This window comes from Mizuhopecten yessoensis, unplaced genomic scaffold (genome assembly GCF_002113885.1).
Source record: "Mizuhopecten yessoensis strain PY_sf001 unplaced genomic scaffold, ASM211388v2 scaffold8365, whole genome shotgun sequence".
Classification (NCBI taxonomy): domain Eukaryota; kingdom Metazoa; phylum Mollusca; class Bivalvia; order Pectinida; family Pectinidae; genus Mizuhopecten; species Mizuhopecten yessoensis.
The window spans coordinates 1016441-1043325 of record NW_018407511.1 but is presented as its reverse complement, the minus strand read 5'-3'; the positions used below and the strand labels follow the sequence as shown (position 1 = coordinate 1043325).

The 26885-nt window shown below is 34.9% G+C and overlaps 1 protein-coding gene and 1 non-coding gene across 2 annotated transcripts; both read right to left on the bottom strand.

Moving 5' to 3' along the window:
• Positions 1-931: 931 nt before the first annotated feature.
• Positions 932-25110, bottom strand: LOC110455729 (solute carrier organic anion transporter family member 4A1-like). Its single transcript, XM_021506056.1, has 14 exons — positions 24976-25110; positions 17112-17180; positions 16700-16767; positions 15822-16147; positions 14420-14623; positions 12412-12511; positions 11560-11687; positions 9762-9886; positions 9035-9173; positions 8455-8653; positions 6673-6832; positions 4481-4665; positions 3768-3832; positions 932-2822 (listed from the first exon to the last, which is right to left on the bottom strand). Exons 1-14 carry the CDS (start codon positions 25108-25110, stop codon positions 2467-2469), a joined length of 2259 nt encoding a protein of 752 aa, XP_021361731.1. The 3' UTR covers positions 932-2466.
• Positions 25111-26128: 1018 nt separating this feature from the next.
• On the bottom strand, positions 26129-26201 carry Trnas-aga. The gene has a single exon. It is a non-coding gene; the product is annotated as a tRNA-Ser (tRNA).
• Positions 26202-26885: the final 684 nt, after the last annotated feature.

Sequence of the window (26885 nt, the reverse complement as noted above, 5' to 3'; positions counted from 1 at the left end):
TTAAATATGTATATATAAGAAGTTTTCTGGACATAAAATGAAAAGAAACGGTCTAAATATTGTATTGTTTGTACATCCCATTTTAATCATAACTCAACATAAGAAATAATACGACAAAATTAAAATCTATGACACTTTCTCTGTTATTTGTCATCACATTGTGGAATAACGTCTAAAAAATACAACTTTTTAATGTTACATATTTGATATGATGTTGATTTTTTCACTGCGAAACTTAGCGCTTGCATACGTATACCTTGAAACAAGAGGTACGTAAGATTGAAATACGAGGTGATGCTATTAATTCGAAATAGGAAATACAAGTTCAAAACACTCTCAAATTTAATTCTAAAACATGTTGCTCATTTTCAAACTTAATATACTAAAAACAACTTAAGTTTTATTACATTAATATTTTTGTTAAGGATTTCGGGGTCAGTCGATCGCAGATTGAACGATCCCTGAATACCTCTTGATGTTTAACACTAATCAGGATAATGTCGTACAGCATTGTAAGGTTATATTGTTATCAGTTCAAAGCTCATGTAAAGGTCATGACCTGTACGGTTATCAATGAAAATCAGACATAATATTAATCCCACATGATTTAATCGTGTGGGAATATTGTTATATTTTAGCCAGTGTATTGCTTGTGTTTCCAATATCTCTGAAAGAAAATAACCTGTTAGGGGTGAAATGTACATATTTCTTATCTTACCGTTGACTTTGATAGGATGCTTGTTTAAACGTATGCTATTGTGATTGTAAATTACAAATGTAAGATGCATTCAACGAAACTTGTATAAAAATAAACTATAAAATCGATGAAAACATTTTTGTTTTAATTGCTGTTAACAGTTTGATAAAACAAATCATCTTATTATTGTCAAAAATTATATTGATCACATCATAAGTAAAATATATCCAGCATTATATATATTATTAAATATTCATGTATTTATTATAAATAAAAAAAATTGACAATCTTACTGTTAAATAAAATCACGGTTCGGAATGATGTCATGACAAAAAAGATAATGTTTTATATGATTATGATATCCTCTGAACACAAAATGCAACTCTTAGCATTTGCTTTTCAATAAGAGTTGCATGTTAGATAAAAGATTATAACCAGCTCCTGCTAGTATTGTAACCGTAGCTTATTTGTATCGTTAATATCTACTGTTTGTATCCTTCAGTTTTGTGTCTAATTTCTATTCATCCAGATACTAACGTTAAATAGTACAGTTTAATGGGAATAGTCCTCAAATCATTAATCCTACGGACGGTTCCGAAAGAGGCCATATCTCCACCAGATATAAGCACTGTTTTATATAAATATGATAAGTATTCACATATTTTTCTGCCAAACATGAATCACTTGACGTCCAGTTTTAAATGATATATATTGCAAGCATCGAGGGCGTGGCTTCATTACTTAAAGGACAGGATTCCATAACTAGCAGATTTGATATTATTCCTTAGAGGTCGTGATTTCATCTCTAGATAGTGTGATTTCATTCCATCGAGGGCGTGTTTCAAACCCAAGATGAATCAATTTTATTACGTAGGAGGCACGTATGGAATTCTTCAGAATGTAGCTCCATTCATGAAAGGGCGAGTTTCCAGCTCAAAAGTGTGTGAGCTCATTATTTTTAGGACTTGAATTCAACCCTAGAGGATGTGCCTTCATTATTTAGAATTGGAGGGCGTGGTTCTAACAATAGACGATATCGCTTCATCCCTAGAGGATGTGCTTTCATTGTTTAGAATTGGAGGGCGTGGTTCTAACAATAGACGATATAGCTTCATACCTAGAGGACGTGTTTTCATTGTTTAGAATTGGAGGGCGTGGTTCTAACAATAGACGATGTAGCTTCATCCCTAGAGGACGTGCCTTCATTGTTTAGAATTGGAGGGCGTGGTTCTAACTAGACGATATAGTTTCATCCCTAGAGGATGTGCTTTCATTGTTTAGAATTGGAGGGCGTGGTTCTAACAATAGACGATATAGCGTCATCCCTAGAAGATGTGCCTTCATTGTTTAGAATTGGACGAGGGCGTGGTTCTAACAATAGACGATATAGCTTCATCTCTAGAGGTTGCCATTCTTCCCGTAGGCAGTATACGTGACTAACTTCCTTCTAGGGCGTAATTCCAATCGTACAATGCGATACATGTATATTCAATATTTGGCATGTTTCCAAACGCGTTTGGAATGACATCACATCATTCCTTCCTGGGCGTGATTCAAATCGAAGAGATTGTTCTTTCCAATTGAAGCGGTGTGATTATCAGTTATAGAAGCTGTTATCTGTAGGGTTGGCTTTTAAACAATAATATCGGCTTTTCTGAGTTACACACCAACCACGTATGGTTTCTACGGGTTTTAATATGTTTTACTGTTTATTTGCTTTTAAGACTTTAAAAGTTGTGTATTTAAACATCTTTACATAATACCATGAATTATAAGTGGGTTATAGTGTCCTTCCTATCTGGATTTCCATTCGTTGTCCCATTATGTGTGTCGCGTTCTACGCCGTTGTTTGTTGTCTTCCCGTCGGCACTTGACTGATACCCATTGTTATATTCCAATTTGATTTCTTTTTCTGAGGAAACATTTTTGTTGTTGTACATGACGCTGGCAATGAAGAAAGCGACGGCACTAAACAGCTTGACTGCAATCCACCACAGGAATAGACGCCATCCCATCTCGTATCTGTCGTACACATAACAAGAACCCTTGGCTCCACATAAATCCTGCCAAAGTGCGCATGACGAGTCTATCACAAACCCTGTTAGTACAGGCCCGGGTATTGTACCTGTCGGACATAGTAAAATAAAATCATACTGTTTTTCAGTAATAATGTTAAAACTTTGTTTCAGGTGTCTACAATTCCAATAGAGGATGTTGCAAAATAAACCAGTTTTAAAGATGGTTACGTGGTATTGATATTCCGTCTTTTTGTATTGCAGAGGTATCTGCTCTTGTGAGCAGGTATTGATTGTTACGTCATTTGTTTGTGAGAGTAACGTCATAATTGTTTGAGACATCGACGTAATTTTCTCACACAAACTAATGACATTACAATCAATAACTGCTCACCTGCAATACGAAAAGACGGAATAGTACATTATACACTTTACCTGTTAATAATTAGTGCTAACGTCTCCATTGATAATTGTGTTATCTAACCATTCCTAAGTGTTGTCAATGTACAAATTCTTATCTTCCTTTCAAATGTGTCATCATTTCGTAAAGTCTCTAACCTTATTTTTGCCCTCAAATCAGTTGGGAGAGTGCTTCATTTCACAATAGTAACACAAATCCCTAATGTTTCTGTTTCTTTAAAATATATCAATTTAATATGAAACCGAAATAAATGGCCGTTTATATCTTATCTGGACAGTTTGCCTCCGCCAACATTTGATCATGCAATACATAGTTAAATATTAACAAATATTGATAAATGTTAATTGATCGGCTATTAAACAGACAACAAAACTGTTGAGGGGATTGCATGAATCGATCCTAGAAGTAATATAACAGTAAGGATCTTGCTGATTTTAAACATATGTAGTTGTATCACCTCCTTTCTGTATATGTTCCAAATGATGTGTCATATCCATAATGGTGCAATAGCATAAAGATATTCGACGTTGTTATTATTTAATTATCACATTTGTATATGTTACCGTCCAGCTGACCTGCTTACAAAAATATGACATAAAAAAGATATGACAGAATACATGTAAAGCAATCTTACCCAGCAAACGGAGTGCAACCCACTGGAGCCCTAGACCTAATGCTCTGTGTTCATCGGGGACACATCTGCAAATGATCAGGAAAAATACACTGTAACGTTAGTATGAATCTGAAATACATGTACATTTGTGTATAGGCAGTAATTAGGACGTGAACGTATTCGTAAGTGTTTTATTTTTATAAATTATACATGAGATAAATTAACTCCCTTCAGAATTTGTTTTACTTAGTCAATAGATTGTGAAGGATTCCATTTATATTGCTATTAACTTACCTCAGAATGTTAGTGACACACTTGAGGAGGTTAATGACAACATTAGCAAGTTAGTTGCTCACATCAAGATGTAAGTGATTCACCTACGGCTGTTATTTGCTCACCATACGCCACTGACTAACCTCATGTCAATGTTGACTCTGAGTGTAGTAGTGGCTGCCCTCATACTTAAGGGGACTCACCTCATGTCATCAGAGACTCGCTTTAAGATTTTAATGACACCATTATGTAGATAATTACTCACCTACAGATGTAGTTTGCTCACCATATATTACCTCATGTCAATTTTGACTTTGAGTGTAGTAGTGGTTACCCTCATACTTAAGGGGACTAACATCAGGTTGTAAGGGACTCACTTCGAGATGTTAGTATCTCACTTGAACACATCAATCGTAATTATCGTACGTAAATTGACTCGCCTGACGTTGTTTCTCACTTACCTTAGGATGGCTATAGAGGCCGGAGTGACTGTGGTAAGTGTCAACAGCATACCGATAAGGAGGAGGATTATGAAGGCGTACATTAGGTCACATGTTTGTCCACACTCTCCAGACTTGGCGGAGGGGTCAAGGGTCACACCAGTGGAGTTCAGCCGATCATTGATACACTCGCAAAAAGCAAATGTCTGCAAAATTGAACCAATGTTTGACATGTTATCAGCCATGATTTGCTGTTGTCTAGTGTTGTTTTTGTAAATCACTCGGAATAATCAAGTTTTCAAGCGAGTAGTGAACGGTATACATTGGTAGCATATCTTATTATTACTATCCAGATTGTTCGCAATTGTTTGAGACCATACACTATTTGCCTAATCATTTTTAAGGGGGCAGGAGGGTGCATGTGACCTCCGTATCCTTGCCGTAAATTAGGCTCCTGTGGCACCTGCAACGGGTCGGTCGATCTTAAGGATGTACACCTCTGAGAAGTCAAACATTTCATGTATTAAACTTTTTTTTTTTTTATATGGGTTTTTGGAAAAAGGAGTTAATGGCATAGTAGAAAATGCAAAAAAAAACTATATGTCGGTGTGTTCGTTTTTGTGCTATGATCGGTCAAAGATACCAATTTAACACAACAAATGATTTTAGGTGATTTTTTAGGTTTTGACCATTTGCGGAACAAATTCATACAATTTCTTCCAAGTGTGTTATTAGATACGTATGAATGTTTGTAGAATTGATGAAAATATTATTTCCTTTTAAATTATGTAAGTAAAATTTCTTAATCTTATTCTTTTAACTCAGAACGCCGATTTTAGTTACCCCTACCCCTTATTTTTAAATGAAAAAATACTATTTTTTTACCTTTTTTTGCAGATTAAACGCTAGATATAAAAAGTTCTGGTAATAAACTTTTTTTTAATATTTAATGAATTAAAAGAAAATGGGTTTCTCTTTCTAAAACATCCACAAAAATCGGGGGTCGGTGTACTTCTTTCTTGTCCCATTATCATTTGTGTTATTTTTTACCTTTTTCGGGGTCAAAAATCAAAAGTGCTTCGGTTACACTAAATATGTAAAAAAAAATGTATAATTTTCCAGTTTGTTGCATATTTTTTTTTATCATATTAAACATTATAAAGTTGTACAGCAAAATTGAACCTGCTATAATTAAAAATGGCGACACAATGACAACTTAAGTGATCAATCTAGTGTCAAATAAGGTGAAATTTTCGCCTTTTTTGAAGCCCAAGAAATACACATTAATACACATTTTCAAAATGGCCGCCAAATTGGTATTTTTTTTAAATTCTTGTAAAAAAGGCTTTACAAACAACAGACATCTAGTTTTTTGACATATTTTTTCAGATGCGTGTTTGCTAATAAACTTGATCATAGTTTGTTAAATATTACAAAAACCCGTGACACCAGAGCAAAACGAGACTTGATCGTGATTGAAACCTCAGAAGAGTACATCCTTAACTGTCCCCGACATGTCACTTTTCACCCATTACGTATTTTGTAATTAAAGGTAGACCATCGACTTTGAGTGAATATTTGTATATTCAGATGCGTGTTTGCTAATAAACTTGATCATAACTTGTGACATATTACAAAAACCCTTGACAACAGATCAAAACGAGACTTGAACGTGATTGAAACCTCAGAAGAGTACATCCTTAACTGTCCCCGACATGTCACTTTTCACCCATTACGTATTTTGTAAATAAAAGTAGACCATCGACTTTGAGTGAATATTTTTTCAGATGCGTGTTTGCTAATAAACTTGATCATAACTTGTGACATATTACAAAAACCCGTGACTCCAGATAAAAACGAGACTTGAACGTGATTGAAACCTCAGAAGAGCACATCCTTAACTATCCCCGACATGTCACTTTCACCCATTACGTATTTTGTAATTAAAGGTAGACCATCGACTTTGAGTGAATAACAACTACTTGTAGTAAGACAACATTCTATATTATAATAGACTTTCTAATTTATTTCAATACATATTGTTAATTAAGGATAGATAAATAACGCCTCGAATTCTTGGCAAAAAAGATATTTAAATATACAATAGCTTTTTCACGTCGAGAATTATTACGAAATTGAATATATCGGTAAAACTATTATTTCACGGAGTGTGGACAGTGTGAATTTGATCGTTATATTAAGATTTAACCCACCTTAAGGAATCCGTCCACAGTGTAGTTGTCGTTACAGCCGGCGTGACAGGGGGTGAAATACGTCACTCCGTCCGCCCCACAGATCGGCTCGTACGTGTACTCCCGACAGCCACAGTTAGCGTTACACGACGACTCCAGGTTGTTAGTCGGATTTATCTCCCTAGTAAAGTGGACATTATCTGTGAGATTAAACGTTACAGGACGACTCCAGGTTGTTAGTCAGATTTATCTCCCTAGTAAAGTGGACATTATATGTGAGATTAAACGTTACAGGACGACTTCAGGTTGTTAGTCGGATTTATCTCCCTAGTAAAGTGGACATTATATGTGAGATTAAACGTTACAGGACGACTCCAGGTTGTTAGTCAGATTTATTTCCCTAGTAAAGTGGACATTATTTGTGTGATTAAACGTTACAGGACGACTCCAGGTTGTTAGTCAGATTTATTTCCCTAGTAAAGTGGACATTATCTGTGAGATTTAACGTTACACGACGACTCCAGGTTGTTAATCGGATTAATCTCCCTAGTAAAGTGGACATTATCAGATAGATTAAACGTTACAGGACGACTCCAGATTGTTAGTCGGATTAATCTCCTGAACTCCTCAACTATATCTTGTAACATTACATGACGATGGCAAGATGTGAGTCTGATTTATCTCCCTTTTAGAGTAGACATTAATGTTAAGAGATAAAGTTACACGACGAATCAAGGATGTCAGTCGGGTTTTTTTCTCTCCAGAATAGTAGACATCAAATATGAGTTTAAACACTGCGACACCAGGGTAATAGTAAGATTTATATCCCTAGAAAGAACACATTACCTATGAGTTATAACCGTTACACAAGGATGTTAGTCGGATTTATCTTGTCTTGTCGAATTCCATTTTAAGTATAAAGTTGTAGGAATGACCTTTATTGACTACTTTTAGCTTTATTTTGTTTGTTTAAAGAGGACGTAACGCACACTAGGGAAATTGTACTTTTATAATCATGACAATCAATGTCTTTGAAATCACGACTTTAATATTCACAAAAGAAAAACTACACCAGTAGGAATTGAGGAAACAGCAATGTAAAAGTATATATGAGTAGAAAGTCGATTGACACTATACAAAACTACACCAGTAAGGTACTAATGAGACATCAATATAAAGTAAAACATATCAAGAACCCTGACAAAAAGTGTCCCAGAACAACAAAGTGCCCCAGATCATCTAAGACACGGTGAACAACCTCTTTGTCATGGTAGGCACGCAATTATGACATATATAATCTGATGATGGCTTGGTGAAAGGACAAACAGATCAAAAACACCATTACTTTAAGCAAGCTTTAAATCCGAAAATCAACTTTTATATAAAACTTCCATCAACGTGTTGGCTGGAACGTTACTGCTATTTTTTGTGTCTTCGTTACAGATTAAAATATTTGTGTCTACGTCACCAGTTTAAGAAGGTTTGTGTTACGTCACCAGTTTAAGTAGTTGTGTTTAAGTGACCAGTTTAAGTAGTTGAGTCTACGTCACCAGATTAAGTACCTGTGCCTACGTCACCAGTTAATGTGTGTTTACGTCATAAGTAAAATTATTAGTGTCTTAGCCAGTTTACGTATCTTTGTTTACGTCGCCAGTTTCAGTATTTGTGTCTACTTCACCAGTAAAGTATTTGTGTCTACTTCACATGTTTAAGTATTTGTGTCTACGTCACCAGTAAAGTAGTTGTGTCTACGTCACCAGTTTAAGTATTTGTGTCTACATCGCCAGTTTCAGTAATACTCACCCTCCGGGATAATATGGCTGATTAAGTCCGGCGAATTGGAATTCAGGGCAGTTGATAAAAACTCCCCCTCCCACCGCTGAAGCCAGCACGGATAAAAGTACACACAATCTCAGCATGCCTTTTGCCTCCAACTTAAAACATTTGATGAGAATTCCCCCGAGGATCATACCACCAGCTCCCCCTCCGATCGTCACACCTCCTGAACACAAACATGTTGAAACCCATTATATACTTTTTCCTTTATGGTTACATATCAGTACCGTGGATAATATAAGTATATTACTGAACAGAAGAAGTTTTATCATTGGTATGACATATTTTGTTACCATAGAACATTATAGATAAGTAGCACGGGTTCGTATTAAGGAATGTATTATTACGGTACTGTGACGACCACTCATCACGTGCTCGCAATGAGAAAATTGTTCTCACTACAAAACCTTAAGACACAGTGTAGTATTCTATAAATATAAAATTATTAAAAGAAAGCCGCTTTAATCGTTAATAATATATGTGAAGTAAATGTTATATACATTTAATGCGTAAATTAAATTGTAAAACCGCTGAGTAACATACACACCCATGATGATGCCAGCAGAGGCTGGACTTATGTCGAACTTTTCCTCGAGAATTTTTGGTGCAAAAGCTGAAAGCCCTCCAATTATTAACGTTTCTGCACATGCACCCAGAACCATGCAAATGTAACTTGGATTTTTCAGCTGTAAATGAACATAGAAGTATTGTAAGATTTAAAAGTTTAGAACTATTTAACAAGGTAAGAAAAATACATAAAATGCAAATCAAGGTAACGATAATGTGAATGAATAAATATACAAATAATCAATTGCATACACGTTAAGGTAACAATAAATATAGACACTTTGAGTTTCTGCTTTTGTTTTTGCAAGGAGTTCTTTTTTGTAAAATGAACAGATATACTTATTGACATATGCCCGAATGAAGCTATATATCAAACGATAAATGCTATAGAGTGGGCCAGCTAATGTACAAAGAATCACATGAACAACCCAAAAACACAAGTTCCAACTGCAAACGAAATCTTAGAAACATACCAAATCAAAGCAATCAATTAACGCCAGAATAAAATGACAAAAACAAGATAATCATAAGCATATATATATATACGGGGTAATCATTGGTTGACAAAACTGGTTACCAAGTTTTATTTAAATAATTAAATTTCATAGTTCAGCAGCATTTTATCATTTAAACGTTCTTCCAACAGTTCTTAGAAGCTCCGGATTTTATTGAGACAAAACACTATTGAAGAATATGCAACTACTTACGAGGACCAAGATTGCCTTTGGAAAATCCTTGATCTTCTGCAAAAGTGACCGTTGGTCATTCTTTGCAGCCTCTAGCCGGGCTCGATCTTTTTCTGTTATTCTTGCCTCTCGGATGTGTTCGGTTCCTGTAGGGAAGACATTGCACACGTATGCTATGAACCAGTATGGGTAGTACTGTGGGTTTTTGTCCCTGCTGCCATGTATCAACGTTCAATGTTAATTCTAGGGAATTGAATGACAGCTCTACTAAACCGGTTTGATTTGGTTTGTTTGTGTTTTACGTCCTTTTAAAAGCAATGGCCATTTAAGGACGTGCCAGGTTTTGGTGGTGGAGGAAAGCCGGAGTTCCCGGAGAAAAACCACCGACCTACAGCCAGTAGCTGCCGACTGCCCCACGTAGGTCTTGAACCCGCGACCCAGTGGCGGAGGGCTAGTAGTAGAAGAATGTCAGACGCCTTAACCACTTGGCCACCGCGGACAACGTTCGGATCAGTACCGTGTATAATATAAGTATACTGCTGTACAGAAGAAGTGTTATCATTAGTATGGTGGATTTTGTTACCATATAACTTTATAGTTCATGTAGCACGAGTTCGTATCAAGGAATGTATTATTACGGTAGTGTGACGACCACTGGGTGCTTGTGAACTACAAATGGAAATATAACATTTGATATGACAAGTGCAGCAAATTACTTAGAACCTTCGTTCATTATCAGATACGTAACTAATCATTGTCTTGAAATGTGAACCACATGGAAAATCTTTCTGATTGGTCCGTCATGGCTGTGCAATATCCTGGTGGTTAGTTCTACTACATAATATACTTGAACCTAGAATGAAATTATTAAGAAATAACACCTGACGCATTATTTCGACAGACGATAATCTGAGATACCTTTTGAGTTTAACATAATACAATCAATGAAATATAAAACTTTTTAAAATGCAGTGTATGGGGTATAATCAATCGCTTTTAAAACGTTTTTAGATATATTGAAAATGCACTTGATATGACGAAAGTTGAAGAAGAATCGGAATTCAACAGTTCCTCACCCCGTGTTATGTNGGGGGGGGGGGTCATGATAAATGTCTCTATTACACAGATAAGGTACAGAATAACATGTAGTTGCCAAATACAATTCAAACGGAAAAAATCACGAAAAGGTATTTAAAGTCACAACATAGATACATGTGATGCAAAGTGTGATACATATATGAAGTGTCGAGAAAAAGTTGCCATGCTATTCAATCTAAACAGAGGCAACACCTGTTTCGTTCTGTTGCCAAATAGTGAAATTTTGGTAGATGTGTCTTCGTTTCTGCAATCAAATGTATTTTTATATAATTAAAATTTGTGAAAGAGGCTACAACTTCTAATGTTTCGCATTTTGAAGACTTGTATCAGCAGGGTCTGGTAATGTAAAATACAGATATTTTTACATGAATCTGATCAAACATATATCATCTGACCCTCAATTGTAACTATGTAACCTGTCGTATCTTCCAAACATTTAAACTTATTCTTGCATGCTTTATATATGCATACAACCTCTAACCATAGCGTCTCACATGAACCCAATCAAATTCCATCTATTGTGACTAGACTTATACAGGACTTTCATGGCGTCTAAGCGAACAGACTGGAAGGTTGATAAGTTATTTAGCCAATAGAGTTTGGTTGAGTGGTGGATATTTTCAGGAAATTTAATTGTATTTAAACAAACTTCATAGTGTAAAAGGTCAAAGAGACTTACCAGAATATTTCAATAAAGGGATAAAAGGTCAAAAAAACTAACCTGGAAGGTTAATCGGGTATCCTAGTACCGGAAGTGCGAACAGGAAGAACAGGATCGCAGTGATGATGAAACCCACCCACCATGCACCAATCCAGACAGAGTCCATAGGGGTAAACCCCTCGTACACCCTGTGTTTGTAAATGAGCAAATATAGTTAGTCATAGAAGAAATCAAAATTGTTTAATATTCCTGAAGTCAGGGTTAATCTTCTGTTAACAGCATTCCTCAATATTGTTTCGTTAAGGTTTATTGTATTTAGTAATGATCTAAAAAACTGTTGTAAGGATGTATTTTTCTTTCATTCATTTGATTCTTCTATGACGTAAAAGAGTCCATGGCCTTCCAGAGGCAAGGTTATGTTAGTTTGTTTGTTTCCAGATGTACCATGTCCTAAAGAAATTAATAGCATGAAACGTGCATAGAGAACATCAGCTTGAAACGTCTCAACTCGAACTTAAAGTACCACAGGATGGTATACAGAGTTTAAGGATCCCTGCCCCACTGCGTCATTGTTTTTATTAAATAAAGTAACTTCCCTTTAACTTCCGTTTGAATATAACTGAAGCGAAGTTGGGTCAGGACACATCTGTTGACCAGGTCCAGGGTTCGAATCCCGGTCTAGCCCCGCTGATTTGTGTTTTTCACACTCAAAACAGTGTTGTCGATTAAGTTTTGTTAATTTGGTCTTTGTTATTTCTCATTAAGTCCCGCAAGGTAAAGTTTTCTTTACAGGATTTTTTCACCAAAGCTATCGTCATGCCGGAAAAACATTTCCGAAATTTCGTTACAGTTTTGGCAATGGTACAGGGATCCTTAACGGCTGTTACTACATTACTAAGACTATGTACATACGTTTTGTCCACTCTGTTAAAGTCTATCCACAGATTAAGGAACTGTCCCCCGCCGATAAACCCTGCGGCCACACCCAGTGCAGTGACGGCGTAGATCATACCTGAGGGAGTAGTTTTTCTATTAGGATAGTAATATGACATGTCAAAAATAACCTTTGTGTGAAACTTATCATAATATTTTTCTATCTTCTATCAGTTTTGTTATTTCTAATTTTAGCGAAATTATCAGCAATTTAGCCTTAATAAATAATGTACTTAATATAACGATTAGGTTATATATATTAGTCGTCAATGGTCATTAATATATAATAATAGTAATGTTCAATACTTGATGTTAGTACATCATTAAAACAAAATTATTGTGTTGGAGTCGTTTTCAATATTTCTAATTTTTATATATTATATGAATATATATTTTTGCAAAACAGTTTTACTATATCAAAATATCTGACATAAATTGTAAAACCACACAGCCTATTTATTAGAGCATCCAGTAAAAACATATTTTACCTCTGAAAATATACGTGATCATTTTCAAATATTAAATACTTTTTCCTACCTAGCGTTGTTCTTAATCACGTCACAAGATACGAAAATAGCAAATGAATTAACCAATGAACTGACATCACAGCAAAGCAAAGCAATTTAAATTATAAACATTCGTTTTTATCAGCAATGTTTTGTAGCTAAACAATGTGTGGTCTTTATAAAACAATTACAGCAAATACGTGTGTTTGTTGGTGTAACATTCATCTTAAGGTAAATGGCTGTAGATTGGTAAATACGTTTTTTTATTGGTGAAGCATTCGTACCAAGGTAAATGGCTGTTGATTGGTAAATACGTGTGTTTATTGGTGTTACATTCATACCAAGGTAAATGGCTGTAGATTGGTTAATACGTATGTTTATTGGTGTAACATTAATACCAAGGTAAATGGCTGTAGATTGGTTAATACGTGTGTTTATTGGTGTAACATTCGTACCAAGGTAAATGGCTGTAGATTGGTAAATACGTGTATCTATTGGCGTAACATTCATACCAAGGTAGATGGCTGTAGATTGGTAAATACGTGTGTTTATTGGTGAAGCATTCGTACCAAGGTAAATGGCTGTTGATTGGTAAATACGTGTGTTTATTGGTGTAACATTCAAACCAAGGTAAATGGCTGTAGATTGGTAAATACGGGTGTTTATTGGTGTAACATTCATACCAAGGTAGATGGCTGTAGATTGGTAAATACGTGTGTTTATTGGTGTTACATTCATACCAAGGTAAATGGCTGTGGATTGGTAAATACGTGTATCTATTGGTGTAACATCCATACCAAGGTAAATGGCTGGAGATTGGTAAATACGTGTGTTTATTGGTGTAACATTCAAACCAAGGTAAATGGCTGTAGATTGGTAAATACGGGTGTTTATTGGTGTAACATCCATACCAAGGTAAATGGCTGTAGATTGGTTAATACGTGTGTTTATTGGTGTAACATTCATACCAAGGCAGTTGGCTGTAGATTGGTAAATACGTGTGTTTATTGGTGAAGCATTCGTAGCAAGGTAAATGGCTGTAGATTGGTAAATACGGGTGTTTATTGGTGTAACATTCATACCAAGGTAAATTGCTGTAGATTGGTAAATACGTGTGTTTATTGGTGTTATATTCATACCAAGGTAAATGGCTGTGGATTGGTAAATACGTGTGTTTATTGGTGTAACATTCAAACCAAGGTAAATGGCTGTAGATTGGTAAATACGTCTGTTTATTGGTGTAACATCCATACCAAGGTAAATGGCTGGAGATTGGTAAATACGTGTGTTTATTGGTGTAACATTCATACCAAGGCAGTTGGCTGTAGATTGGTAAATACGTGTGTTTATTGGTGAAGCATTCGTAGCAAGGTAAATGGCTGTAGATTGGTAAATACGTGTATCTATTGGTGTTACATTCATACCAAGGTAGATGGCTGTAGATTGGTAAATACGTGTATCTATTGGTGTTACATTCATACCAAGGTAGATGGCTGTAGATTCAGTTTTGGCGTTGTCGTCAACATACGCTGTTCCAAGGGTGAAGAATGGCGTGAAGCCAATACCATGTACAAACTGGGCTAACATGAAAATGTACAGGAAGCCAGATGTTTCACCGGAAGTCTGTGTTGCGCATGGGTCGGGGCTATTGGGATCACATATAGCCGTGCCATTTCCGCCAGCCTCTGGACAATATTAATCGTCACATAACAAAAAACGGTAAAAATAGAATTGAAGATAGAAATATCTGAAAAGATGGGGTTTACTCGCTCAACGTTTCATTTTACTTTTGCTTATATAAACCAAAGACTTTTGATATCAAGGGATATTAAGTGTATTTGAAACTTAAAACACTAATGTCACTCTAGTAAACGCAAACAACTACTTCCTTAAATTTGAAGTGAGCCTGTATGACCCAAGCTTAATCGTTATTGTACACGACAATTCAAACAGCCGCCATTTTTCTGTCCTGATACTTGTTGTTTAGCACCACTATATCTACATAATGACGATACCGTCCACGTGAAAAGTGAGATATTTTAATATAGATAAACAAATTATATTACATCGTATAAACACTGTAAAGTATAGTTTTGCTGTTAAAAACTGTTTACCTGAATGATGCACGCGCGTGTATTCTATAATATTTATTCCACGTAATCAAGTCCTCTCATAGAATAATCTGGGGATCACTTTCAATTTATAATACACTGTTCTCATTACTACTAGGTCTACTCTATTGACCTTTAAATTTGAGAAAGACTGGAAGAAATTTTGAAACTTGTTTGTATGCGAAAATATATATATAATATATATATACTTAATACAGTTGTATTCTACATAGTATAATCATAAGTTACGATTATCGTAAGTTAATTCGTAAGTCAGTTTCACGAAAGTAGTCGTACGTGAAAAAAAATTCGTAAGACAAACCTTAAGATTTTTGTTTACGAGCGCACTTACGATTTGACTTACGATATAAAGCTTCCTTGACAACGACTGCGCAAAACGTAAACAACAACATTGAGAAAAAAGACATAACAAGGAAGCCAAATTGGTCTAACGACGAGATAGAGGCCTTGGCCCAAGCAGTGGCGTGCAATATCAAGGTTGTGAAGGGGAAGTTTACGCCTTCACTAACATGTGACATGAAAAACAAGTGTTGGTTGGAGATAACCTCACTGTAAGTACAATACAGAAGATACGTACGTACGTACGGACCCCTATTCACAGCATTTTTCCGAAATATTTAGACTCCCATTAAAAATGTTTGACGGGACAGAAACCCACCAATTATATTAAATGAAGAGTCAGTTATTTTGGACTAACCCCCCTTTTTATACATTTATTATGAAATAAATACGTAATTAAGTTAATCATTACCTATAGATGAAATGTCGTATGTATCTCCGAAGATATGAGGGATGATAAAAATCAACGACCCGAACATCATCACCAGGGTGCCCCCACCCAACCAGCGAGGGCGATGACCTTTTGACCCCAGGTAACTGACGAGGAGGACAAAGATGATGGCGCCAATGTCCGTTGAGCTGACGATTAAGCCAGCTTGGGAGCTCGAGAGGTTAAAGCGTTTCTCCAAGGTAGTTAAGATAATATTCACGATGCCGTTGACAGCAGCGCCCTCTACGAACCCAATCAAGCACATCCATACTACATAAAACTGTATCTTGGTGAAACGCTTGGAACATCTGCAGAAGAGTAAGTTCAATACATAAATATAGGTAAATTGGTTATATCAATATTGAAATTTGATTCTAGCTCATTGCTATCATCATCATTCTTAAATTATATATGGACGACAAACTCACTCAAAGGGAAATAATGTCAATAGCTACAAACCTTCTGGAAGAAGGTATAAACATTGTTGATGAAGCCTTAAGTTTAACGCGTGCTGAACCAAAAAGGCTCTACTCAATTCCACTAAATAATGCTCTACCCACTTAAACTTAATAATACTCTTTTCACTTCCACTAAATAATTTTCTACTCACTTCCACTAAATAATGTTCTACCCACTTAAACTAAATAATGTTTTACTCAATTTAACCAAATCATGTTCTACTCACTTCCACTAAATAATGCTTTACCCACTTAAACTTAATAATGCTCTACTCAATTCAAGCAAATCATGTTCTACTCACTTCCACTAAATAATGTTCTACCCACTTCCACTAAATAATGCTCTACCCACTTAAACTAAATAATGCTCTGCTCAATTTAACCAAATCGTGTTCCACGTACTTCAATGGTCCGTATCCACAGGCTAAATCTCTATCGTCTTTTCCACTCTTAGTGCAGGGACCGGAACGCTAAAGAAAACAGTAAAATGTTAGTCAAACATTATCTTTTAGAAACAATATGAAATGTACATATTGTTTCTTTCGATAAAGATTAAAAGGGTTTTTGTTTCTTTCATTTTCATACCCATTGCATTTTTTTTGTCTTTTTCGTATCTTTGAATCTTTTGTTTTACCTGACATAACTTTGGAATAATTTTTTGCATGTTATTTCTATAATGTTTTACATAAGTGTAAACCGAAGAAAAGTCTTGTAAGCTTTACTTATAGTAAAAGTACAAACAGGGGGTGTCTACTAAGTATTAAAGAACGGTTCAACCGTAAGGGAAGTGAACGGTTGTCATGTGATCCCCTACATTGTTCAGGTCACCACTGTCCAGGTCTGAGAATGCCTTGTTGTCGAAGCCGCTGTAAGTCTTCCTGTCCTACAACAAGGCAATAAGACAGGTATCACTGCAGCCATATACAGTTATACACTCATATTGCATACATGTACAAAGAGGGTATTTTATGATATTTATTTGAATCACAAAACTATTTCACAAGTATGGCAGAATACCAATACTTTCCACGAGTGGAAATCCAATGACAAACCAGTTTTATCTTTGACCATGCTTTGAGCATTTCCACGTCTACTTGGTCTTTTTATGAATCACTTCTTATCAGATAGTTTTTTGTCTTTTCATTAAGCGAAGGATGAACCATCTATAAAAACAACTGTCAGTATTTTGTTTATCAAGTTCGTCCTTATATCATAAGGATAGCATATATTTATGTTTGGTGTATTTGATGACTAAAATGTCTTTTCGATATGTAAATGCTATACATAAAAACTTTAACAAAAGAAAAACATGAATAAAAAATCTTTAATATAACATGCAATCATACTTATAAAGATTATTACAAAGACTATTTAACTGGAGGTATTCTAGAATTTCCAGTCAATCTCATAATAAATCGTGACTTTCTAAAGCTAAAGAAATGAAGTATATTTTAACATATTGTATTAGAGAAAAAATATGAAAATATATATAACAGTTCTCCAATGTAATATACACATGTAGAAATATTCAAGAAATAGAGTGTTTTACTAACGAAAACACAGTTTTAAAAAATCCAGTATGAAAATAACACAAATACGAATCCTGATGGTTTTGTCACGACACACAAATACGAACCCCCCTGGTTATTTACTAATGTAGATAATATTACCAGTGATATAATCAAATGATGCCATCAGATCCCTAACAGGTGTAAGATATACAACACAACGGCAGTAAATATATAATCGTAGATTATACAAGGTTCGAATATGATAGATCTCGACCTTAGTATATCTATGACTAATAACACCTACAACCATACACTGGTAATGGTGAATAGCGCGTCGCCACGGTAGTACAGGAAATCAATGAAACACATTCCTAGTAAAAGAAGAAGAAGAAGAAGAAGAAGAAGGACGAAGAAGAAAAAGAAGAAGAGAAATATGAAGTATCGACAAACAGAATGTTTGACTCAACTCGACAAAAGAAGTGCAGAAAATGAACACAGGAAATATTTACATGGAGACCCTTGGTAAAACTACTTTGATTTGAAAAGTGTAATGGCTAGTGAATGAACTGCAACGTTTTTAATAGCCATACCGGTGCTTTGTGACATGCACAATTTGTTTAATAGGTATTTAGTTGTCATTCATTATATGGTATTTGTATTTAACAAAAAAAACTAACAGTTGTCTAGTGTCCATTTACAACACTACTGACAAGCTAGTCGATTATAACATGATTATATCATAAAAATTTGTGTTCTACATTCTCCTTGTAATAATGCAATATGATAGGATCATCTGATGATCACATGAGTACTGATTTATAATTTATTCTTGGTTTCCACTGCATATCGTTATATTACTACCCCCTTCCCTATTCCCGCATTTGTTCCGTTTTTCATATTACTTCATTCCCGTAGCCAGGTGTTGAAAACATTGATTATGAAGCAGGTAACAAATTACATATGTGCCATGACTCTTCTTTTTGTTTCTTTTCCTTTTTATATAAAGAAGTTACTATTTTTTATTTCAATGTATTTTTAAAACATATGTATAAAACAAGGGTAAAACCAAACATACCAGGAAAATAAGCCCATGTGTTTAAGAAGGATGAGCGCCTTCTGCTTAATCGATGACATCATAAAAACACGTAATTATGTCCGTATTAATTGGTCAGTAGCACATGAAAATGTTGGGGAAACAAATCTTGTTGTCCATGTTTTCCATTGAAATGATACACAACATTTCTATTAAACATATGTTAAGTTTTAGAATTAACATAAATAACTCTTTCAGCTGTTAAGTACTGATTCTAATAGGTCGCCTTGTCTATGCCCAATCTTTTCAAAATTTTTTTTTGTACAGTCCAATGCATTAAAACTCAATTTTACCTCATAATGTTTTCTGAAACTTTGCAAATAATGTATCAGATTATTTTTATAGATATTATATTGTTAAGACACGCACTTTAAACATCCTAATTTGTATTTGCTTTTCGTGTTGATAGTAAAATTATGGTGTCAAAATAGCAACTACTTGTAGGTTATCCAGTGGCGGATCCAGAGACCTATCTGGGGGGGTTTCCATGTGGGGGAAAATTGAGTTAAATGGTGAAAATACATGATTTGTTTTTATGAAAACTTAAGTGTGATAGTATCACATTTTAGTTTTCATAAAAAATGTTCTTATCAACATTAAATTTAATAATAGCTCAACATGACAACCTTAAATATTCTTTTAAATGATCCTCACGATGCTCCCTATAAAGGCGAATCTTGAAATTTTGCTTCATAATGAAGCCATCGTTTTCCCATGTTTGTTAGCCAAGAGCTACGATCTGATACATCTTAATTCACTTCGGTAGATCGTACCGGGTGGTAAGCTTTTTTGTAGCGAAGAAGGGCTTATGTCAAGCTGAGCATGCAAACAAAAGTTATTGAAGTATCAATTTAACTCAAAATTTGAACTCAAAATCGATAAAACTAGGGCAAAATATAAACAAAGAAAACAATTACAACCTTGATAAATTACAAGGTCAATAAGACCAGGGGTTTCGGAATGGTAAGCGTCGTCTGCTTCATCAATGACACACCATATACATGTAACGGAGTTAGCTCCTCCCAGCGAGAACTCGAGTAGTGGAAAGAAAATCAATAATATCGACCTTCATATATGAGTTCAGATGGTAACGACAGTGCCAATAGCGTATTGCCTATGGTTGTCATCTGAAATCACATGGAAATGTATTGAAATATCTTAGCATAGTTTATGCAGTATTTTGGCTATGTACATCTTAAACAAAAACGGCAAAACAAGAATAAGCTGGTTAAATACGTCCCCCTACAAAACTCGACCAAATCCGACAAGCAATATGAAGCAGGTTTTTTTTAAAGTAGATTTTATTAAGTTGATTTAGATGGTTTGATTGTATTGTGAAGCTACACACTTGCGAGGTCAATATACCAACATATAATTTTAGCTCCGCCTAAATCCCTTGCGTTAATAAATCACTTTTCGATACCATTCTCTAACACTTTATCACTAAACCACATACGTAAACTGCTTTACACGTTTAACACCTCAGTTGTAGAGCTGACTTACAAACTATATTTTAAGCTGATTTCTTATTGGAAGCTACAACTGTATCTGACTACAAATTACAGCTATAGCCTGTTTCTGAAAACAAATTACAGCTTTAGCCTCTTTCCGACTACAACTTATACCTATAGCCTGTTTCTGAAAACAAATTACAGCTTTAGCCTCTTTCTTACTTCAAATTACAGCTGTAGCCTGTTACTGACTACAAATTACAGCTTTAACCTCTTTCTGACTAATAATTACAGCTTTTATCTCTTTCTTATTACAAGTTACAACTTTAGCCTGTTACTGAGTACAAATTACAGCTTTAGCCTCTTTCTGACTAATAATTACAGCTTTTATCTCTTTTTTACTATAAGTTCCAGTTTTAGCCTGTTCCCGAGTACAAATTACAGCTTTAGCCTCATTCTGACTACAAGTTACAGCTTCAATCTCTTTCTGACTTCAAATTACATTTTCAACCTACTTATCAATATGAACTACAACGTAAACATGTATTGTGTAAATATTTAGCCATTCGGTGTAGGTACGATTTGGTTTTCTACATTTTTAAATAGATGCTTTTTTCTTTTACTTCGTATTTCTACAGATTTGTTTACGTCACTCTACCAGTCAATTCTCTCAAAAACTTAAGCATATTCTAAACCATAACTAAAGACTTCATCTAACTACAAATATAGCATGTAGTTATTTCTATTATAATGGTATACCAGCGCGAAAACATCATCATGTAAATTAGGATAGATGGAAAGAAAATAATGCACAACAGTACAGTGTGAAAAGTATCCGAATGAAAGTAAGTTTTAATAACGGACAGTGAATGCAGTTAATACGTTTTACTCATAAACCTCCTTACTCACGGACGGAAACAGATTTCTTTTGTACGTGGTGAATAGAAACAGTTTTAAATGAGTGCCGCCGGAAATCAAAATATTATTGCACTGCACGAGAAATGTGAGGGAAGTAATGAAACCTCATATAATTTGGTATTATAAGTATTTAATATCAAGAGCAGCCGGGAAGTGCTGTCCGGTGGCAGGAAAAGCTCAGATCATTGTCAACTATTTCCAGTAAATTGTGGCAACGGTCCAGAGCGATGATTCATCAAATAAAAAGCATAGTACTTACCTTCATTTTCAAATCCAATATTCTAAAATATCATTCGGAGGTTAAACATTTGTATGTCGATTCCATAAGAAAAACACAAAGATGCGTTCAACTACACACTTTACAAGAAGACTTGCTGGAATGTCTTGGATGTATGTAGAACAATGCCATTGATTGTTTGATGGTTTATGTAAATATAGTCTCACGTCCTTTTCTTTGCTAGCGCTATTAAGTCAAATATGCTTTGAATATTATAGAGCTAAACCGGCTCGGTTTGTAAACAAATGGAGGGGACGGACGATTCCAGCAAATCTGTTAACATGTTTAAATGTTTGATTGACAGAGAGCAAATGTTTACGGGTGGTCACTCTAAAACTGGACAGCGGTCAATGCGTTTCATCATCATAAATGACACTGGCTAATCTGTTTGCGTTGGTGAAACCATGGATAGACAGTTAGGTGGTGTACCTAGCTGTTACTTCAATATCAAGTCGCCGAGAATTATGACAGAAATAATAGCCCATTGACACGTTATACAATGTCAGTATGTTGCTTTATAATTATCTATATAGTGTGTGTATATTATACAATATATATCATCCATACAATGTCAATATGTTCCTTTATAATTATCTATATAGTGTGTGTATATTATACAATATATATCACCCATACAATGTCCATACGTTCCTTTATAATTATCTATATAGTGTGTGTATATTATACAATATATATCATCCATACAATGTCCATATGTTGCTTTATAATTATCTATATAGTGTGTGTATATTATACAATATATATCATCCATACAATGTCAGTATGTTCCTTTATAATTATCTATATAGTGTGTGTATATTATACAATATTTATCATCCATACCATGTCTATATTTTAATTTGTACATTATTTATACAGTGTGGATATTATACAGCGCTCATTATCTATAGAATACAAAGTACACGAACATTTATTATCAGTTAATTCAGTTGAATACTTACTTTATACTTACTTTATCTTAGCCGGCGATAGTCGAAAGCTTCCCGATATCCAGTAGTTGTTTTTTTAAATGAATTAAATGTTGTTTTGTATCCATATACTATCAATAATGAATCAGGTATATTACTCGTAGGATTATTATAGTAATATATCGAATTGTGTAAACGAAAACTGTGGATTAACACGAATACATATATACATTTGGAAATTTTCACACTCAGGCATTATAAAGCATTAGTGTGATATCGATCACCACTAAAGCTGTTACCCATCGAGTGTCATAGTTACCGTGATTATATGATGTTACTACAGTACACATTTGTACACTGTATATTACAACAAGAGGCCCAGGGGGCCTGTATCGCTCACCTGGTTATTTAAGCAATCATGGCACAATATTTACATTTGCTCTGTAATGCCAATTTGTAACCACTTCAGACATGCAGGGAAAGAACTTGGAAGCGTTACTATGGAGACTTTATAATTCATAAATAATTAAGGTTGTTACTATTACTAGCACATTAGTTGGGTTGGAGATAAAAAGTATGTGATGGCTGTTCATTTGTCGAATTGTCTATATAAACAATACCAAACTTTACCCCCTCCCCAAAGGCAAACGAGGGACCTGTGGCACATGAAAATCACAAATTATATAAACCACTCGAAGTATTTCTGTCAAATATGAGCAAATTTCGTTCAAAACATTGGAAGATATGGCCTATTATGTCTACTTCATATATAAACTATACTAAATTTCACCACCTCCTCAGGGGCAAACGGGGGCCCTGAGAGATATGAAAATCACAAATTGTATAAACCACCCAAAGGCCATTACAGCTATGAGTAGTATTTGATTCTAGCATTTCTAGAACTGGAAAGATTTTTGAAATTTCCCTTAATCCCCCCCTTTTCGGCCCCTAACTCAGCCCCCTATGGGGGCAGGGTCACACGATTTATACCAGCAGACCCTCCTCCCCTAATAAGTATTTCTCTTAAATATGAACAAATTATTTTCAAAACAATGGAAGATATGGCCCGTCATGTCTATTTCCTATATAAACTATACTAATGTTTACCCCCTCCTCAGGGGCAAACGGGGGCCCTGGGAGACATGAAAATCACAAATTGTATAAACCACCCAAATGCCTTTACAGCTATGGGTAGTATTTGATCTTAGCATTTTTATAACTAAAGAACAAGATTTCTATCTTATACACTTTTAGCAGCATATTCAAAGAAAAACAACATTCATGTTTTTGTTTTATTATTTAAAATTTAAACAATATGTTTATAGGGAAGTACTTAATCTTAAAAGAAGTTTTCAATATTTTGTTAAAATTAGTATAATTATTAGATGCTTTTAAACTAAGATAGTTTTTTTTTTTTATAAATGTTACCTTAAATTGTAATTTAAAAGATATAGAAGTTTCTTAATTGTTTGTTTGGGGTGTTTTATATTATTTCTTTCCTATCAGAATGTAGTTTATAAACTTTTAGCATGATTTATTGTGTTTTGCGTAGGCCTTGGTAATGGAAAACTCAATTACCTAGACGAATTATTTATTTTTCTCGTAAACGAGCCGACATCTAATTTTCTTAGTTTCATACATGTATTTTACTAAATAATATATTATTAACTTAAAGCAATCCTTCATTGGACAGCTTTTACACCCACATATAACCGTAATGTTGTAAAATATGTCGTAAAATTGCCAAATATATTGAAACAAAAATATCATAGGAAAGGTCATGTCACCAAACCAGTTAACCAGTGAAAATCTAGTTAATCATTATTTTCTTATCGCTGAAGCCAGCCTGTCTTTTTATTGGCTGTAATGTAAGTCGTATGCCAGGTATCGTGTTATCCATAACAGGCGCGGAGCACATGGTGGTTTTCGAGATGATAAATTCGCTCAAGAGTTCCACATTCTTATGAATAACTAATATCCAATAGAAGAAGTAAATATTTCTTTTCAAAGATAACTTTCTTATTTGTTTGTTTGTTTTGTTTTAATTTACAACCAGAATTCTATAAATCAAAATAAAATGCCCTACATAATTTTAAAAAGAATCTTAATTGACGCTGAAATTCTATAAAGAGAAATGCAAAAGCGTCTTAAATGGCTGCGAATACCATATAATGGATATTTTTACCATGGTAGTTTCCTTGACAACCGCTCAGAGAATCTCAAAATATCATGGGGGAAAATTTGACTGGTTGTTAGATCTTAACATCAGGCTTTGGTATGAAGAAACAGTCCAAAAAGACAATCCTTTACATTTTTCGGTATAATGGTATTTTTCTTTTCAAATAACCCCATCCAGATGGATGATAACATCAACAATCAGTGACACTTCGTAGAGACACGCATTACTGACTCATTATAGTGAGAACAAAATAGTAACTGAAAAACCTAATGTTCGATTAAATTGTCTAACAAACGTCGAGTGAATTAAGGTTGACAAACCTGCCCCTCCTGTTGCCCACGCCCCTCCTGCCCGGCCCTCACGACTGGGTGTACACGGTTTGACATGCCGATGTGCTGGAGATGTAGGTAATCTGTGTGTTTCTCAAACTCTGGTTTGACCAGGTCCGCGGACATTGAGTTTATTACTCAATTAAAATTAATGATTTTACAATGGGCATACTGTGAATATGTGTACGTAAAGTGACCGTCCGAATCCTGTTTATAAACTAACAAGTAAATCATGATAGGGGTGCCGGACGATCATAAACTTTTATTAATGTCTTCATTACACCCTTTTGATGTCCAATGCTCGGACACGTTGACCACATCTATGGTCACTTATAAAGTGTCCGCCGCTGTATCACAATTGAGTTTCGTGTACTCCTACGCCTCCGTAATGAAGTGTAACACGATACGTCTTTGTCAAGGACCAAAGAGCCTCACATCACTAAAAATAACCACTGCAAAACAGTTAAAACCTTTTGATTTTGTCGATGTCCATTAGACTGACTTACTGAGGGTGTTCCCAAAAGGCCAGTTCTTGAACTATTGTGGGTTTTTTTAACAAATTTGTTTTATATTTTCTCATCTTTTTCCCATATTCGTATTACAAAGTGAACAGAGGACAATCCTAAGATGCCATCTGTTCGTCCTCGAGTTATTAATACAAGGCGATCATACGGGGGTTGCCGGGATGATACATTCATACTGCTGCAGAAATCTTCACTCAAGAATTCTACATTCCTATGAATAACTGATATCCAACAGAAAAGTACATATTTCTTTTCCGAGACAGTTTTCTCATTTCACCGATATTTTAACAGGCCAACCTTTTTGTAACACTGGTACGAGATTACACGTTTTCTGATGTCCATTTATATAGGGTATCCATGATTCAGTTTCTGTTTTACTAGCTGTAGAGAGCTGCAATGCTCGATCTCTAAAATTACAGTAAAAGGCCCTGGTATCTTTTAAACAGATTTGTAAACAAGAACTGATAGACATTAGGCAATGAACCATTTTATAACATTCAGTATTGTCAAATTCTGTGGAGCATGATTTTCATAATATTGCGTCCGTTCCATGAAAAGCAACGAATTTTTCCGATATTGATTGATATTATTACCAAATGTAACAGTAGAGGGGAAATGCACGGCCAGACCGGGGTTCGAACCCGGGACCCTCCGAACTCTAGACGGATGCTCTACCAATTGAGCTATCTGGTCGCCGACGATCGACCCAGTCCAGTTCCGCTACTTTCCTGCCTCCTTTAACAAAGTCTTTGACCCCGAAGACACATGAGACCCTATACCACCTTCTGTGGGTATATTTCGTTGCACGCCAAATGTAACAGGAGAGGAAAAACTTTATAAATACCCGGATTTATTGATCTGAACTAGAAAAACAGAACATAACTACTTATTTAAACAGAGTCGGGAAATTAGGTAGAACATCATGACATAAACAGGGATTGGAGTATTATCTTGTGTTTAACCTTTTTATTAATAACTATGCCACGTGTTTATACATTACCGCCATAACCACCGATTAAACTGTACTTGTACGCAAAGGAAATACAAATTGATCATCTAAACTCCGTTTTAGATAACCAGTCTCAAAACAGTTGGGTGTTTTTTTGTAAGTGTTCAAAATGTCTCCGCTTTACAACTATGCAATAAGTCCAAAAAACTCCTAGAAAAATCATTTCGATTTTCGTCATTCACATGTTTAACTTTTATTTCAATATATGACAAAACAAAATTAATAAAAAAAAAATATCACATCTATGGTGAAAACGAAATCGATCTTGTTTGTAGCTAGCCCTGAAATGATAATGCGTAACTCTCGACACAACTTTAATATATAAATTATGTATAAATTAATATATAAACGCCAGAGCCGCACACTCG

Excerpts from the sequence above, each read along its gene's own strand:
- LOC110455729 (XM_021506056.1), bottom strand. The coding sequence starts at position 25,110 with ATGTCCGCGGACCTGGTCAAACCAGAGTTTGAGAAACACACAGATTAC. Across the intron at positions 16,148-16,699 it reads TGTGGATACGGACCATTGAA|ATGTTCCAAGCGTTTCACCA; the intron begins GTACGTGGAACA and ends ACTCTTCTGCAG. Across the intron at positions 2,823-3,767 it reads GGTTGCACTCCGTTTGCTGG|GTACAATACCCGGGCCTGTA; the intron begins GTAAGATTGCTT and ends TATGTCCGACAG.